The sequence below is a fragment of the Diabrotica virgifera genome, chromosome 10 (genome assembly GCF_917563875.1).
Source record: "Diabrotica virgifera virgifera chromosome 10, PGI_DIABVI_V3a".
Lineage (NCBI taxonomy): Eukaryota > Metazoa > Arthropoda > Insecta > Coleoptera > Chrysomelidae > Diabrotica > Diabrotica virgifera.
In genome coordinates this window covers 38,070,672-38,085,766 of record NC_065452.1, presented here as the reverse complement: position 1 = coordinate 38,085,766, position 15,095 = coordinate 38,070,672, and the positions used below count along the sequence as shown (strand labels likewise).

Here is a 15,095-nt window from a genome sequence, read left to right as displayed (position 1 = left end):
GCAGAGTATTTTATAAAGAATCACTTTTTTTCGTAAAACTGATAATAAAAAAGTTATCAATAGGTTCCAAGTTAGGCAGACATACTGTATAAGAGCTAAAAAATTTTTTGCTGAACATTTATTATTGTTGAAGCTTATAATTAAATGTATTTTAGGTAAGTTTTACAGAAAAAAGTTTTGATCACTTAATCACTTTGTATAAACATTTTTTAGCTGGTAATTTTCGGTTTTTGTATTACATTTTTGTTATCTTTCTTAATTTTCTTAAAAAGAAATAGTTTATTTCATTCATAAAGTAAAATAATTTAGTGCATTTTAAATATTACATCCTAAGGTTTAAAAAACACTTATAAAACTGTAATAGATCTGTTCAAAATTGAGTAATACCGTCTTAAAGTGGTGGTAATTCTATAAAACTACGAAGATTTCAAAAATTACATTTTTTGAGACGTTGTCATTTGAATTAAATTTTTGAGATTTTTTTTGAACGAAACATCATTTTTAGTAAGATGCTTGGAAGGTAAGTTGTGCAAAATTGAGAGTTTTATAAGAAAAATTGTATTAGTTACACATTTTTAAATCATTTGTAAATTCATGTAAGGCTCACTTTCCGCCCACACCGTACTTATACCCATACATTTTATTTCTTTCTATTATAATCATAGGATAGCTTAATTATTCTTCTTTCATGTTCAATTTGTAAAATTTCATTTAATCCATTAGTTAAAGAGTTACATTAAAATAACTCAACCGTGCACTTCGCCGTACGTTAGTTTACAGTGCGCCAATGTTTGTGAGAAGGGTGACTTTAGCGCTATAAATAAAAAATTGTAGAAGATACAGATTTAATGTTAGAAAATTCTTTATAGAAGGTTTTTTTTGTAAAATTTTCTGAATTTTTCAATGGTCAAGTCAGTTTTTTTCTAAAATTTATATCTTCGGAGTTATTTAAAAAAACATCTAATTTCGTAGTTCATTTGTTTAATAAAAAATGAAGCACCCACTTCTCGAGTAGAACTTTTTGATATGTTGTTTATTAAACATTTCTTAATGAAATTACAAAAAGTTCTATCTTGTTTGATTTTTTCCGAAGTGAAAATCTATATGCACTCCCCTATTTATTTTAATATGCTGACCTTTTTCTGACCAGTTCACTTATTTGTCTGGGTGATGTGGGATTTCTGATTCTTCTTGTTCTTCGAACGTTTCTAGTTCTGTTTCTTCGACTTCTTCGATACAGTTTATGTCTTCATCTTGGCGATAATTCAGTGTACACTCTCTTTCTCATCACTTCGGCTTTCTACAGAATAGACGATTCTGTTTTCTCTGTGTAGTGGGAGAATCGATTTTGTATCGTTTCTTATTTCTTTGGAGCCTCCATATTTTTTGCATGTTTTGGCCCCCTTCCTCCATTTCTTTTACGTAATTGTCCTCCTTTTGGCTTCTACGTTGTATTAGTGCCTGTTTGACTTATGGATTCAGTTGGTTTGGAAGAAACAATACCAAACAAACAGCCACTCAAAGAAAAGATAGATAATCATCATCACCGATCTTTTGGATTTCATGTTTTCAGTACAAGTGATTTATCTATCAGAGACAAGTCTTTGTATGTTAATTCGTTTTAGATAAACATACCGAGGACAAATTAAAACTTTTCAAGCAGCTATTTCAATAACATTTGTTACATAAAATTTTTGAAAACAATAAATCTTACTGATCACAAATGGTAAAACATATTTCGTTATCTTACTTAACATTTCGCTGCATTCTTTTATAAGACGAAAATTAAAATTAATGATGTATTGTTTTTTTAATGGTACATTTTTTTATTGATCGAGCCTTCTATCTTTCTGTACAACACATTATAGATAAAATTAGTAATAAGTAAACAGTTTGGACTTTATAACATAAACATATGGCAATTAAAATTAATGATATTAATTAGTACCTTCCTACAGACATAATTATATGGTTTTGATTGTTTTAAATCAAGTTACAGTAAAAGTTCCAAACAAAATTCCAAATGAGTTACTGGAAATACGGGGAGATTTAAAGCAAAAGTTATCCCATATATTTCCTAAACGAATGGCTGAAGACCATTAGTATGTATAGGAACGGTGAAAAGAAACTGCCCTCGAATTATAGAGGTGTAATAAAAATATAAGAAAACTACAATAGCTTGACCACGTGATGAGAGAAACAAAATACCACCTTCTGCAAAATGTCATGCAGGGAAAGATTCTGTTAAAGCGTAGCATTGGATTCCTTTTAACTTCTTCAACGTCTCTTTCAATATCTTTCTTCCACCTGGTTTTCTATCTACCTTTCTTCTTCTTTTGTCCTAGTCCTCCCGTTAATATTTTTTTGGGAAGTCTCGTGTTTGAAATCCTTTTATATATATCCTAACCATCTCAGTCTTTGTGATTTTATGATCCCTACTATATTCGGTTCTCCATACATCCTCTCTAGTTCTACATTTGTTCTTTCTATCCACATTCCATAGCTTTGCTCCAAATATTTTCATGAGGACTTTTCTTTCCCACACTTTCAGCATGACTTGTTCGGATTTGTTCTTTTCACTGGCATAGAATGCTATGCTATAGATCTTATCACTGTCTTATATTATATTCTTATCTTAGGCCTTCTAGACCAGGGCGCATCTGTAAAAATATTAGTACATTTGGACGTTGAGAGGTGACTCAAATTTTTTTGCAGAAATTGCTTGAAAATAACTCAAATAATAATATTTGAGTTATCCTCCCTCTCAAAAAGGTCCGGAACATTGTTTAAATAATGAAAATGTCAAAAAATGAAGGAAAAATTCGATTTTTTTCTTCGTTTTTGATTATAACTTTAAAAGTATTCATTTCCGAGAAAGTTGAACTGACATAAAAGTTGCGCAATTAAATTTCCTACAATATAGAATGGGTTAAGAATTTAAAAAATAGTCACCCTTGTTGCAAAAAAGCAATAATTGCGAAAAAACCATACAAAAACATGTATTGGCATTTTACGTTTTTCAACCATTTATGCTACACTTAGGACCTTCATATTTCACCCAGAAAAACTTTATGATACAGTAAAACAATACGGTAAATGTCATTAAGATCGGTTCAATAGATTTTACAAAATAAATTTTGCGATCCAGCTTTCGCAAAAAAATTCATTTTTTCAAAATGTTACAGGACTGAAAATAAAGCAGATAGCAAGTTGAACTTTTTTTTGCTTATAGAGGTGTTCTGTACATTTTATTTGCAAATTGCAAAACTAAATTCAGTTAAGTACCTCGGCGTCAGGAATTTTTTAAATAAACATTAATGGTGCTACGCGCAGGACAGCGGATCGTTTGCTCTGATTGGGCATTCCAATGACCTTTGATAATGATTGATACATTTCAATTTTTATTACATTTTGATATAAATAAATAAATTTGTTTATTGCAAAATAAAAACACATACTCTATCCTTTGAAATAACACTTTTTTAGCAAAAACTTTCTTTGTTCATGTAATTTAACTTAGAGAATAAAAGTGTATTATTTTTAACATATGCAATTGTTTAAACAATATTTCACAAACTATAATAAAATTAGTTTGATTTTTGTGGAATTAAAATATTAAAATACAACAAAATATAGAGTAAGGAAATAAGATATTAGATAAAGATTGGAAGAAATTTTGGTGGAAATCAACTTGTGTGAATCGAACACCGCTGTCCTGCGCGTAGCACCAAAAACTAATGTTTATTTAAAAAAATTCCTGACGCCGTGGTAATTATTCGATTTTAAGTTTGAAAATTGCAAATAAAAGTACAGTACACTTCTATAAGCAAAAAAAATTTCAACTTGCTATCTGCTTTATTTTCAGTCCTGTAACATTTTGAAAAAATGAATTTTTTTTGCGAAAGCTGGATCGTAAAATTTATTTTGCAAAATCTATCGAACCGATCTTAATGAAATTTATCGTATTGTTTTACTGTATCATAAAGTTTTTCTGGCTAAAATATGAAGGTCGTAAGTGTAGCGTAAATGGTTGAAAAACGTAAAATGTGAATACATGTTTTTGTATGGTTTTTTTCGCAATTATTGCTATTTTGCAACAAGGGTGACTATTTTTTAAATTGTTTACCAATTCTATATTGTAGGAAATTTAATTGCGCAACTTTTATGTTAGTTCAACTTTTCTCGAAAATGAATACTTTTAAAGTTATAATCAAAAAACGAAGAAAAAAATAGAATTTTTTCTTCATTTTTTGACATTTTGATTATTTAAACAATGTTCCGGACCTTTTTGAGAGGGAGGATAACTCAAATATTATTATTTGAGTTATTTTCAAGCAATTTCTTCAAAAAAATTTGAGTCACCTCTCAACGTCCAAATGTACTAATATTTTTACAGATGCGCCCTGGTATCGTCGCCCGTCGCCCACGTTAGCGAAATTATTCCGATTTGATTTTTTTGCACAAACTTACTCAAAAGGAGGTCCTATTAACAAATCCACAGGGTGCCAGGTTGGTAAATTGTTAAAACAATTTTTTTAAACAAATTAAAAAAATCAATTTCTTCACTTCGGACAATTTTTTTTAGATTCTTTGGGTCATTATGAGCAAAACAGGTATCTGGTGATTTTTATCTAATATTGATTTTTGTCGAGTTCTACGCGATTTAACATTTGCAAAACGCGAAAATGGCCATTTTCAAGGGTTAATAACTGGGTTAAAAAATGATTATTATGAAAGTTAGAAAATGAACAACCCAAAGATTAAAGCCCTCCCTACAAGATCCTGAAGAAATTTGTGTTATTATTTCTGCAGGATCTTGTAGGGGGGCTTTAAACTTTGATTTGGTCACTTTTTGACTTCCATAATAATTTTTAACTGAGTTATTAGACCTTGAAAATTGTTGTTTTCGCGTTTTTCAAATTTTAAATCGCATATAACTCGACAACAATCAATTTTAGAGAAAAATCACAAGAGATCTTTTTTGCTCAGAATGACCCAAAGAATCTAAAAAATTGTCCGAAGTGACAAATTTGTTTTTTTGAATTTGGTTAAAAAAAATGTTTAAATAATTTTCCGACCGCAGTACCGCCTGGCACCCTGTGGATTTGTTATAAGGACCAGTGGCGTACTGATAGATCAGCGGTCCCCGGTTCCAGTTGGGACGCGGGCCCGCTCGCCCAATAAAACACACATTGTATATCAAAAGTTTTTAATAAACATTAATAAATATACAAATCATCATGTATCATAATCATCATTGTAAATTAGCATATATTATAAAATATAAATATTATAATATCTATATTTATAAAAACTCAAGCTAATTTATAAATAGTCCATTTACTCACTGCTTTTGCTGTATATTTTAAATAACCGCTTGGATTGACATGAAATTTGGTATAAGCATAGGTAACATGCCAAAGAAAAAAGTGATATTGTGCCGATAATGTATGCTTTCTCCCTGGGAGTGAGTTTCACCCCCCCCCCTCCACTGTGAGGTGAAAAAACATACGTTCAAGATAAGTCCGGAATTCGGTAAACTGACTAATTCTAAGCAACTTTACTTTTATAGAGTTTTTTCACTAGTATGTTCATTTTTTAACAAAAAACACGTTTTTAGACGATTTTTCTCAAATAACCCAAAAAGTAAGTATTTTATCGAAAACAAAATTCTTAGTAAAAATATAACTTATAAAAAACTGAAAAAAAAATAGTGTACCTATATACGAAGTCTGCAGACTCAGTAAGTAGTAGGTAACGAATGAAAAGTAGGTTCTTATTCGTCAAATTTCAAACCGAATATTTCAACGTGAAATAACCAAAAAATTAAGCACTTTTTTCGGAAAAAACTCATCATAACTTTTTAAAAGTGTTTAAAAGCTTTATTTTTTGTTTTTTTTTAGTTTCTAGCATCAAAATTAAGTATGTAACGCTCAAAATAAAGTTGGTCCCTTTTAAGTTATTGGTGATACCAAAAATGTCAAGTAGTAAAAAATAGCACAATATACATTTTGCTATTGTGAGTATTTTGGACTTTTTGTTTTCCTGAAGACAAAAATTGGTTAAGGGTTAAGTCTGTTCAAAATTTGCATATACTCGTGATTAGTGACTCGTTTAAGTCCATTTAACTACAGCCTTTTCAAAAATAAGTACCTACTTTGAACCAGTGAATCTTACAGATCTTATAAACAATACATAAGTAAAGTAATTTGTGAAGCGGTAACGATTAATTTCATTTCGGATGCTAATTATTAGGAGGTGATTTTCACGATTTTTTTACCAACAAAAAAAAGGTATCAACATTCTTTTGATCGTAACTTACTTTTGATGTTAAAACAATAATAAAGCTTTTTTAAATACTTTAAAAAAGTTAAAATCAGTTTTCTCGTTGAAATATTCAATTTGGAATTTGACTAATAAGAACCCACTTTTCACTTTTCATTAGCTACAACTCTGCTTCTACTGGGTCTACAGACTACCATTTTTTTCACTTTTTTATAAGCTATATTTTTGCTATTTTAACTATTTAGAATGGGAAATAAGCCACAATATTATTAAAAAATGATTTTTATTAACGTTTCAACGCCCAAATCGGGTGCCGTTGTCAAAATACAAAATACTATTAATATAAACAAAAATTTAATAAAAAATTTTGGTCTTGGTAAAAGGTATATTATTTTAAAAAGCCCTATAGGGCTACAAACATCGAACAGAACGTTTTCGCTCTAAAAAGAGCATCATCAGTGTTGCAAGAACATGGTGAGCCAACCAAAAAATACGAAGGTCAAAGCCTTTCAAAAATGGACTAAAAGTCACATCAAAATGCTAACATAGCAAATTCCAAAGGATGGATATAATCCCTAAGGATATGGCCCTAGGATAACATATGACTCCCACACGTTGTAAGTGGGTCAAAGGTAACAAATTAGGTCATTATGTTACAAGAGCTGACAGGCAACTAAGATGTGAGATATCAAAAGCGAATCTGTCTGATGTCAAGTCTTGACATCAGACAGATTCGCTTTTGATATCTCACATCTTAGTTGCCTGTCAGCTCTTGTAACATAATGACCTAATTTGTTACCTTTGACCCACTTACAACGTGTGGGAGTCATATGTTATCCTAGGCCATATCCTTAGGGATTATATCCATCCTTTGGAATTTGCTATGTTAGCATTTTGATGTGACTTTTAGTCCATTTTTGAAAGGCTTTGACCTTCGTATTTTTTGGTTGGCTCACCATGTTCTTGCAACACTGATGATGCTCTTTTTAGAGCGAAAACGTTCTGTTCGATGTTTGTAGCCCTATAGGGCTTTTTAAAATAATATACCTTTTACCAAGACCAAAATTTTTTATTAAATTTTACTTGTAATTAATGGTATACAGCCAGCTACAGGAAATTCTTCCTAGTGGATTTATAAACAAAAATGTTGTTGCTTAGTAAAAAAATTCTTCTAATAATTTATTTAATTTGACTCATTTATATCGGCAATTCAGATACATATGATACATTTTAAAGTAGAAGACTTTAAAATGATATTGCCTATATTTATGAGTTGCGTTCCTGGGACGACTTTACTGAAAGATAGTTCATTCGATTACATGAAATCAACCCCAACTCAAGAATATCCGTCACAAAAAAAAATCATAGCATGTGATCTGTCTTTAAAAAGACAACCACATGCAACGGTGACATTAAAATTCTCGCGTTAGAGATCTCATAGTAAATCACGAGGGAAAACCAGGACAAACCTCGTGATACTATCCCGACATCGTAAGTATTTGGTCTTACATTTAATTTACTCTCAAAATTAATACCAAATTCTGACTTTACTATAATTTTGTTTAAATTATAAATAATATCAATAATACATAGGTATATAAGTAATACTAAAATATAAAATATGTACTAACTCGACTATTGACTTACTAATTGTGGTATTTTCTTTCTATTGACTTCCTCTTTCAGTATGGGTATCCACATCCTACTGCATTCCACCGAGGAATTTGCGACACAATTGGTTTCGTTTAGCATAATTAGAGCCGCTTCTTTGATTTTTCTCTTTTTATTATCTGTTTCTTTCAGGACTATACTTGAATCTCTCCACTGAACTCTATGTTCAGAATATGTTAAACTCTATGTTCATTATAGTAAAGTCAGAATTTGGTATTAATTTTGAGAGTAAATTAAATGTAAGACCAAATACTTACGATGTCGGGATAGTATCACGAGGTTTTTCCTGGTTTTCCCTCGTGATTTACTATGAGATCTCTAACGCGAGAATTTTAATGTCACCGTTGCATGTGGTTGTCTTTTTAAAGACAGATCAAATGAATTTTTTTTTTTTTTGTGACGGATATTCTTGAGTTGGGGTTGATTTCATGTAATCGAATGAACTATCTTTCAGTAAAGTCGTCCCAGGAACGCAACTCATAAATATAGGCAATATCATTTTAAAGTCTTCTACTTTAAAATGTATCATATGTATCTGAATTGCCGATATAAATGAGTCAAATTAAATAAATTATTAGAAGAATTTTTTTACTAAGCAACAACATTTTTGTTTATATTAATAGTATTTTGTATTTTGACAACGGCACCCGATTTGGGCGTCGAAACGTTAATAAAAATCATTTTTTAATAATATTGTGGCTTATTTCCCATTCTAAATAGTTAAAATTGTAAAAATGCCACAAGAAAATAGTCAGAACAATATATTTTTGCTGATAATATATTTTTTGTTAAAATACTTACTTTTTGAGTTATTTGCGAAAAACCGCCTGAAAAGTGTTTTTTTTGTCGAAAAATAAATATTTTCACTCGCAAATAACTCGAAAAGTATTGACTTAGGGAAAAAACAGTATAGAAAAAAAGTTGCTTAGAATTAGTTAGTTCATCCAATTTCGGACTTATTCAGTTCCCTGTGTTACTTAATAAATTTTTTTTTGATGAATAGGTATTCTTCGTTTTTATTATTAGGATAAGTACCTATACAAAAATTAAAATTTATTAAGCAGTTACATTTCCTAGTGTTTACGTGCGTCAAGATGTCCCCATCAAATTAGAAACAAAAGAAGCAAAAAGTGCGTTAGAGTTGGCCCCTGCGGGGCCCGGGCCCTGGTTCCGCGGAACCATGCTCAGTACGCCACTGATAAGGACCTCTTTTTGAGTAAGTTTGTATGAAAAAAACGAATCGGAATAATTTACCTGACCAAATTTTAGCATTTTAAAGCGTTTACTCGAATTTGTCGAGTGAGAAACAACCTTGAACAAAATATTGACGTGAGTCATCCAAGTCGTTTACGTTGGAAGTGCATTGAATATTTATAAAAAGTGGTTTTAATTGCAAATGTTTCCTAGTTATTTATATTCTTCCTAGTTATCGCGGTTTTTCAGAAATAATTTAAACATTATAAACAGCGCAAACAGTTTTTTGGACATTGAGACCATGGTACGTCATTCAACTAAGTTTTTGCTTTACTTCGAGGAAGCTACTAACGTGGCTTTAAATTCTCTGTACTAACTATTGATTTTATGTAAAACATACACCATAAACCACATACTGCCATCTGAATGGAGAATAGCCTTCGTATCATACATTCATAAAAAGGTGACAGAAGAAAGTGCTGCAACTACATATAGAGGTTTATAAGTAATAGGGAATCAAGTTATAGAAAAGGAGGAACAAAGTTGATTCCGTGCAGGAAGGTTTTGTACTGACAACCTTATTTGCCTAAAACAGCATTTAGAAAAAAGAACAGCTAGAATCTTAAAAAATATACAAGATGATTCATTAAGAATGTTAAATATCTGAGTTATAGATTCTAGACCTCAAAATTTTAAGATTTAATCCTGCTCTTCTTCTTCTTTTCGTGTAGACATGACTACGTCTGTTTTTCAATGTGCCCCCAGTAAGTTGTCATTCCATCGTTTTCGTGGTCTTCCCATTGAACGTATTCCTATTGAGGAACCGTCTTTCGCCGTCCTTACTACTCTATTTGTTGTCATTCAGCTTATGTGGTCGTTCCATTCTACTCTTCTGTTTTTCACCCAGTTATGAATGTTGTCCACCTTGCATCTCCGTCGTATATCTGCACTTCCAGCTCTATCCCATAGTGTTTTACCATTCATTTTTCGAAGTGTTTTCATCTCTGCTGTTTCTAGCATTCTTTTTGTCCTTTCTGTATCAGGTCGTGTTTCTGCCGCGTATGTCATGACTAGTCTGATGTTTTGTAAATTCTGCCTTTCACTTCTTTTCCGATATTTTTATTTCTCCATATTGTTTCATTCAGGCAACCTGCAACTCTGTTTGCTCTATTCACTTGATCTTCGACTTCTGTTTCGAGCTTTCCGTAGCTAGATAGTGTGATGCCTAGATATTTAAACTCCATGATTTGTTCTATTATCTGACCCTCCCACTCTAATAGACATCTTATTAGATTTGTTGTTGTCTTTTTTGTGGAAATTAAAGCCGGAGATACACATGCCTGTAACTAGCACACTAGCATACCAGTACCGCAGTACCTAGCAAGCACCGGCTACTGTCCCCAAACTGGCAAGTGTGTACGTTACCTGGCATGTTAGCTAATCGCAAACAATTTGATTTTTCGTGTTTGTAGCGTGCTGTGAGATGCAATGCGCATGCGTGGGGAGTATCACAGGCATGTGTGAATGCGCGTTACTGACATGACAGGAGTGACAGTAGCTAGCAACTAATTGTGGTGTAGACTGAAGACCGAATCTCTTGTTTTGGTAATAAAAAGTATTGATTTATTTTTAAACTTTTTAATGTGATAAATGTCTCGTTGGGGCGATAAATAACCATCATACTTTAGTATTTTTCACATGAAAACCACTCAATTTTTACTGGCACTGACATGTGTCAAAATCTACCCTGCTTTTTGTCTTGCCAAATGCCAGGGCGTGCGAGCTACTGGCATGCCAATTACTCGCAAATGCGTTTTGTGCATGCTAGTTACTGGATTATGCCAGCAACTGGCATACCAGCTACTTTCCTAATTTACGGCATGTGTATGTACACCTGGCTTTACATGTTAAATTTTCTAGCGGTTATATTAAATTGGTGCAGCATACGCTGTAAATCATCTTCACTTTGAGAGATTAAAAATTTTTTATTCCATAAGTGCCTTCCACCCTATATAATGAATATATTTTGTTTTATTGCTGTAAATAGTCTCTAATTTTTGTTTTTGGGTCAATGTATAATTACGTAGATATCTTGTTTTGGTAAAAAAAAGACATTTCATAAATCTGCAAATATTCTTTTTTACGCAAGTCTATATAGACCAGGGCGCATCTGTAAAAATATTAGTACGTTTGGACGTTGAGAGGTGACTCAAATTTATTTGCAGAAATTGCTTGAAAATAACTCAAATAATAATATTTGAGTTATCCTCCCTCTCAAAAAGGTCCGGAACATTGTTTAAATAATCAAAATGTCAAAAAATGAAGGAAAAATTCGATTTTTTTCTTCGTTTTTTGATTATAACTTTCAAAGTATTCATTTCCGAGAAAAGTTGTACATAAAAGTTGCATAATTGAATTTCCTACAATATAGAATTAGCTAAAAATTTAAAAAATAGTCACCCTTGTTGCAAAATAGCAATAATTGCGAAAAAACCTTACAAAAACAAGTATTCGCATTTTACGTTTTTCAACCATTTATGCTGCACTTAGGACCTTCATATTTCACCCAGAAAAACTTTATGATACAGTAAAACAATACTGTAAATTTCATTAAGATCGGTTCAATAAATTTTGCAAAATAAATTTTGCAATCAAGCTTTCGCAAAAAAATTCATTTTTTCAAAATGTTACAGGACTGAAAATAAAGCAGATAGCAAGTTAAACATTTTTTTGCGTATAGAAGTGTACTATACCTTTCATTTGCAATTTGCAAAATTAAAATCGATTAACTACCACGGCGTCAGGATTTTTTTAAATAAACATTAATTATTGGTGCTACGCGCAGGACAGCGGATAGTTTGCTCTGATTGGGCATTCCAATGACCTTTGATAATGATTGATACATTTTAATTTTTATTACATTTCGATATAAATAAATTAATTTGTTTATTGCAAAATAAAAACACATACTCTATCCTTTGAAATAACACTTTTTTAGCAAAAACTTTCTTTGTTCATATATTTTAACTTCGAGAATAAATGTTTATTATTTTTAAACATATGCAATTGTTTAAACAATATTTCACAAACAATAATAAAATTAGTTTGATTTTTGTGGAATTAAAATATTAAAATACAACAAAATATAGAGTAAGCAAATAATATATTAGATAAAGATTGAAAGAAATTTTGGTGGAAATCAACTTGTGTGAATCGAACACCGCTGTCCTGCCCGTAGCAATAAAAATTAATGTTTATTTAAAAAAATTCTTGACGCCGTGGTAATTAATCGATTGTAATTTTGCAAAATGCAAATGAAAGGTACAGTATACTTCTATAAGCAAAAAAAAATTCAACTTGATATCTGCTTTATTTTCAGTCCTGCAACATTTAAAAAAAAATGAATTTTTTTTGCGAAAGCTGGATTGCAAAATTTATTTTGCAAAATCTATTAAACCGATCTTAATGAAATTTACAGTGTTCTTTTACTATATCATAAAGTTTTTCTGGGTAAAATGTGAAGGTCCTAAGTGTAGCATAAATGGTTGAAAAACGTAAAATGCGAATACTTGTTTTTGTATGGTTTTTTTCGCAATTATTGCTATTTTGCAACAAGGGTGTTTATTTTTTTAATTTTTAACCAATTCTATATTGTAGAAAATTTAATTACGCAACTTTTATGTCAGTACAACTTTTCTTAGAAAGAAATAGTTTTAAAGTTATAATCAAAAAACCAACAAAAAAATCGAATTTTTCCTTCATATTTTGACATTTTGATTATTTAAACAATGTTCCGGACCGTTTTGAGTGGGAGGATAACTCAAATATTATTACTTAAGTTATTTCCAAGCAATTTCTGCAAAAAAAATTGAGTTACCTCTCAACGTCCATCTCAAAACAGATGCGCCCTGGACTAATAGATATCGTTCGATTTTTATTCACAGTTCACAAACAGCTTTACATATTTTTTCGCTTAGTATACCTACCAACAGTATTTCGTTTCCATTTTTTGTTTTGGGTAATTCCTAAGATAATTTTTAAAAGGTATGTCTTTTGTGTTTGATCTCAGTCATTTACACGTGTCATGTTGATGATGACAAAACTAGCTTTACTGCATTTTTGTGTAAGTCACACAATACGGCTGGGTGGCTATTTCGTGTCCAATTTTTAGTTTTCCCTAATTCCTAAGATGGTTTGTCATAGACTATTTCATTTGTAATTGAGTCTGAGTCATGTGTAAATATTTTTGTCATGTCTGTTATGTTCCTTTCATGTATTAGAAGGCAAAATATGATCATAAACGATCATAACTTCGAAGTGGTTAAAGAGTTAAAAATCTGGGAGCTACATTTACCAATAACAACAAAATAGAACGAGAAGTTGAAACGCGAATAATGGCGGGAAACAGATCTTTCTTTGCAATCCAACATCTAATGAAGTCAAAACTTCTCTCACGAGGTGCATAAATCCAGACATATAAGACCATAATAGAACTAGCAGTCGTGTATGGAAGCGAAACATGGACGCTAACAAAACGAGAAGTAAATATTGCTGGTTTGAGAACATAATGCGCGAACATAACACCGCGATCATAGCTGAAAATATCGAAGATCTTCAACTCCTTATAGATCGAGTCAATAGAGAATGCTCCAATAACGGACTTAACATAAATGCAACAAAGACAAAGTTACTTGTGGTTAGTAAACAAGACGTCGGCCCTATGCAACTAATTGTCAGTGATGAATCAATAACAAAAGTTAACCATTTTAAATCTAGGATGTTGGATAAACGAAACACTAAATCCGGATGAAGAAATTAAAACTCGTATAGAAATTGCAAGAGGAGCATTTATGAAACTTAGATCTATTCTGAGCAACTCTCAGCTGAACTTACAACTAAGAATCAAGTTCCTAAAATGTTATGTGTATCCTGTATTACTATGTATATGGATGTGAAACCTGGATCATGAAAGTTAACATGATGAACAAATTAGAAGCCTTTGAGATGTGGTCGTGTCGTAGAATGCTCAGAATATCTTGGGTTCAACGCATTTCAAACAGAGAAGTCTTAAACAGAGTAGGTCAAGGCGAAGGTGACTTAATGAAGATGATAAAAAAGAGAAAACTTTTGTGCATACATATGAATATGTAGTTTTCTAAGACATTATCTTCCTATAGTGAAGCCATTCCGAGCAATATAAGATGCTGAATATTGTTTGAATGGCGCTTTTGAAAAAGAGTCGGTGGATTAACATGAAGAAGTTGACAGGCGGTGGAGTTTATTACATCACTGGCCTCGATAAGCACACAGATTTTAGGCATTTGTGTATACATGCAGCTGGAGTATTTATTTATCGGACTGGGACGTTTCGCCGTCGCCGTTTCGCCGTCGCCATTTCGCCGTCGCCGTCGAGCCACTTCGCCGTCGGCCGTTTCGCCGTCGAGCCATTTCGCCGTCGCCGTCGAGCCACTTCGCCGTCGGCCGTTTCGCCGTCGAGCCAGTTCGCCGTCGGCCGTTTCGCCGTCGCCATCCCGGCATTGGTTAAGTTTACAAGAACGTGATAACATATTAACTTTTTTTATACTAAATGTCAGTGTAAATAAAATGCTGATGTTGGTAGTTAAACCAAGTTATATTTTCGTATTCAACTATACATTGTTTTCGTCTGAAAAATAAAATATTTACAGTATTAAAAATATGACTATTATCAGATTCCCGGAAATAAACAATATTGAGAAAAGGGATTTCAATTTCAATTGTTTTTACTGTATCAAAAATAAAAAACTTCATTATGCAAAAGTGTTCGAAATATAATCGTTCGAAAACCATTCAAAACTTATATGCAAGTAATGGCGACGGCGAAATGGCAAAAACAGGTAAAAAAGCATGTTCTTCGATCTCATTTTCCCTCTTTACAACCAAATATTCCTCGTTATAGAGGGTTT

At 31.8% G+C, this 15,095-nt stretch overlaps 1 protein-coding gene across 1 annotated transcript in view; it reads left to right on the top strand.

Moving 5' to 3' along the window:
• The first annotated feature begins 509 nt into the window (after positions 1 to 509).
• The window catches only part of LOC126893014 (uncharacterized), a 132,537-nt gene continuing 117,951 nt past the window's right edge, over positions 510 to 15,095 (top strand). The window contains exon 1 of the mRNA XM_050662952.1: positions 510 to 520. Coding sequence (XP_050518909.1) covers positions 510 to 520 — 11 coding nt within the window. The remainder of the gene's footprint in view (positions 521 to 15,095) is intronic.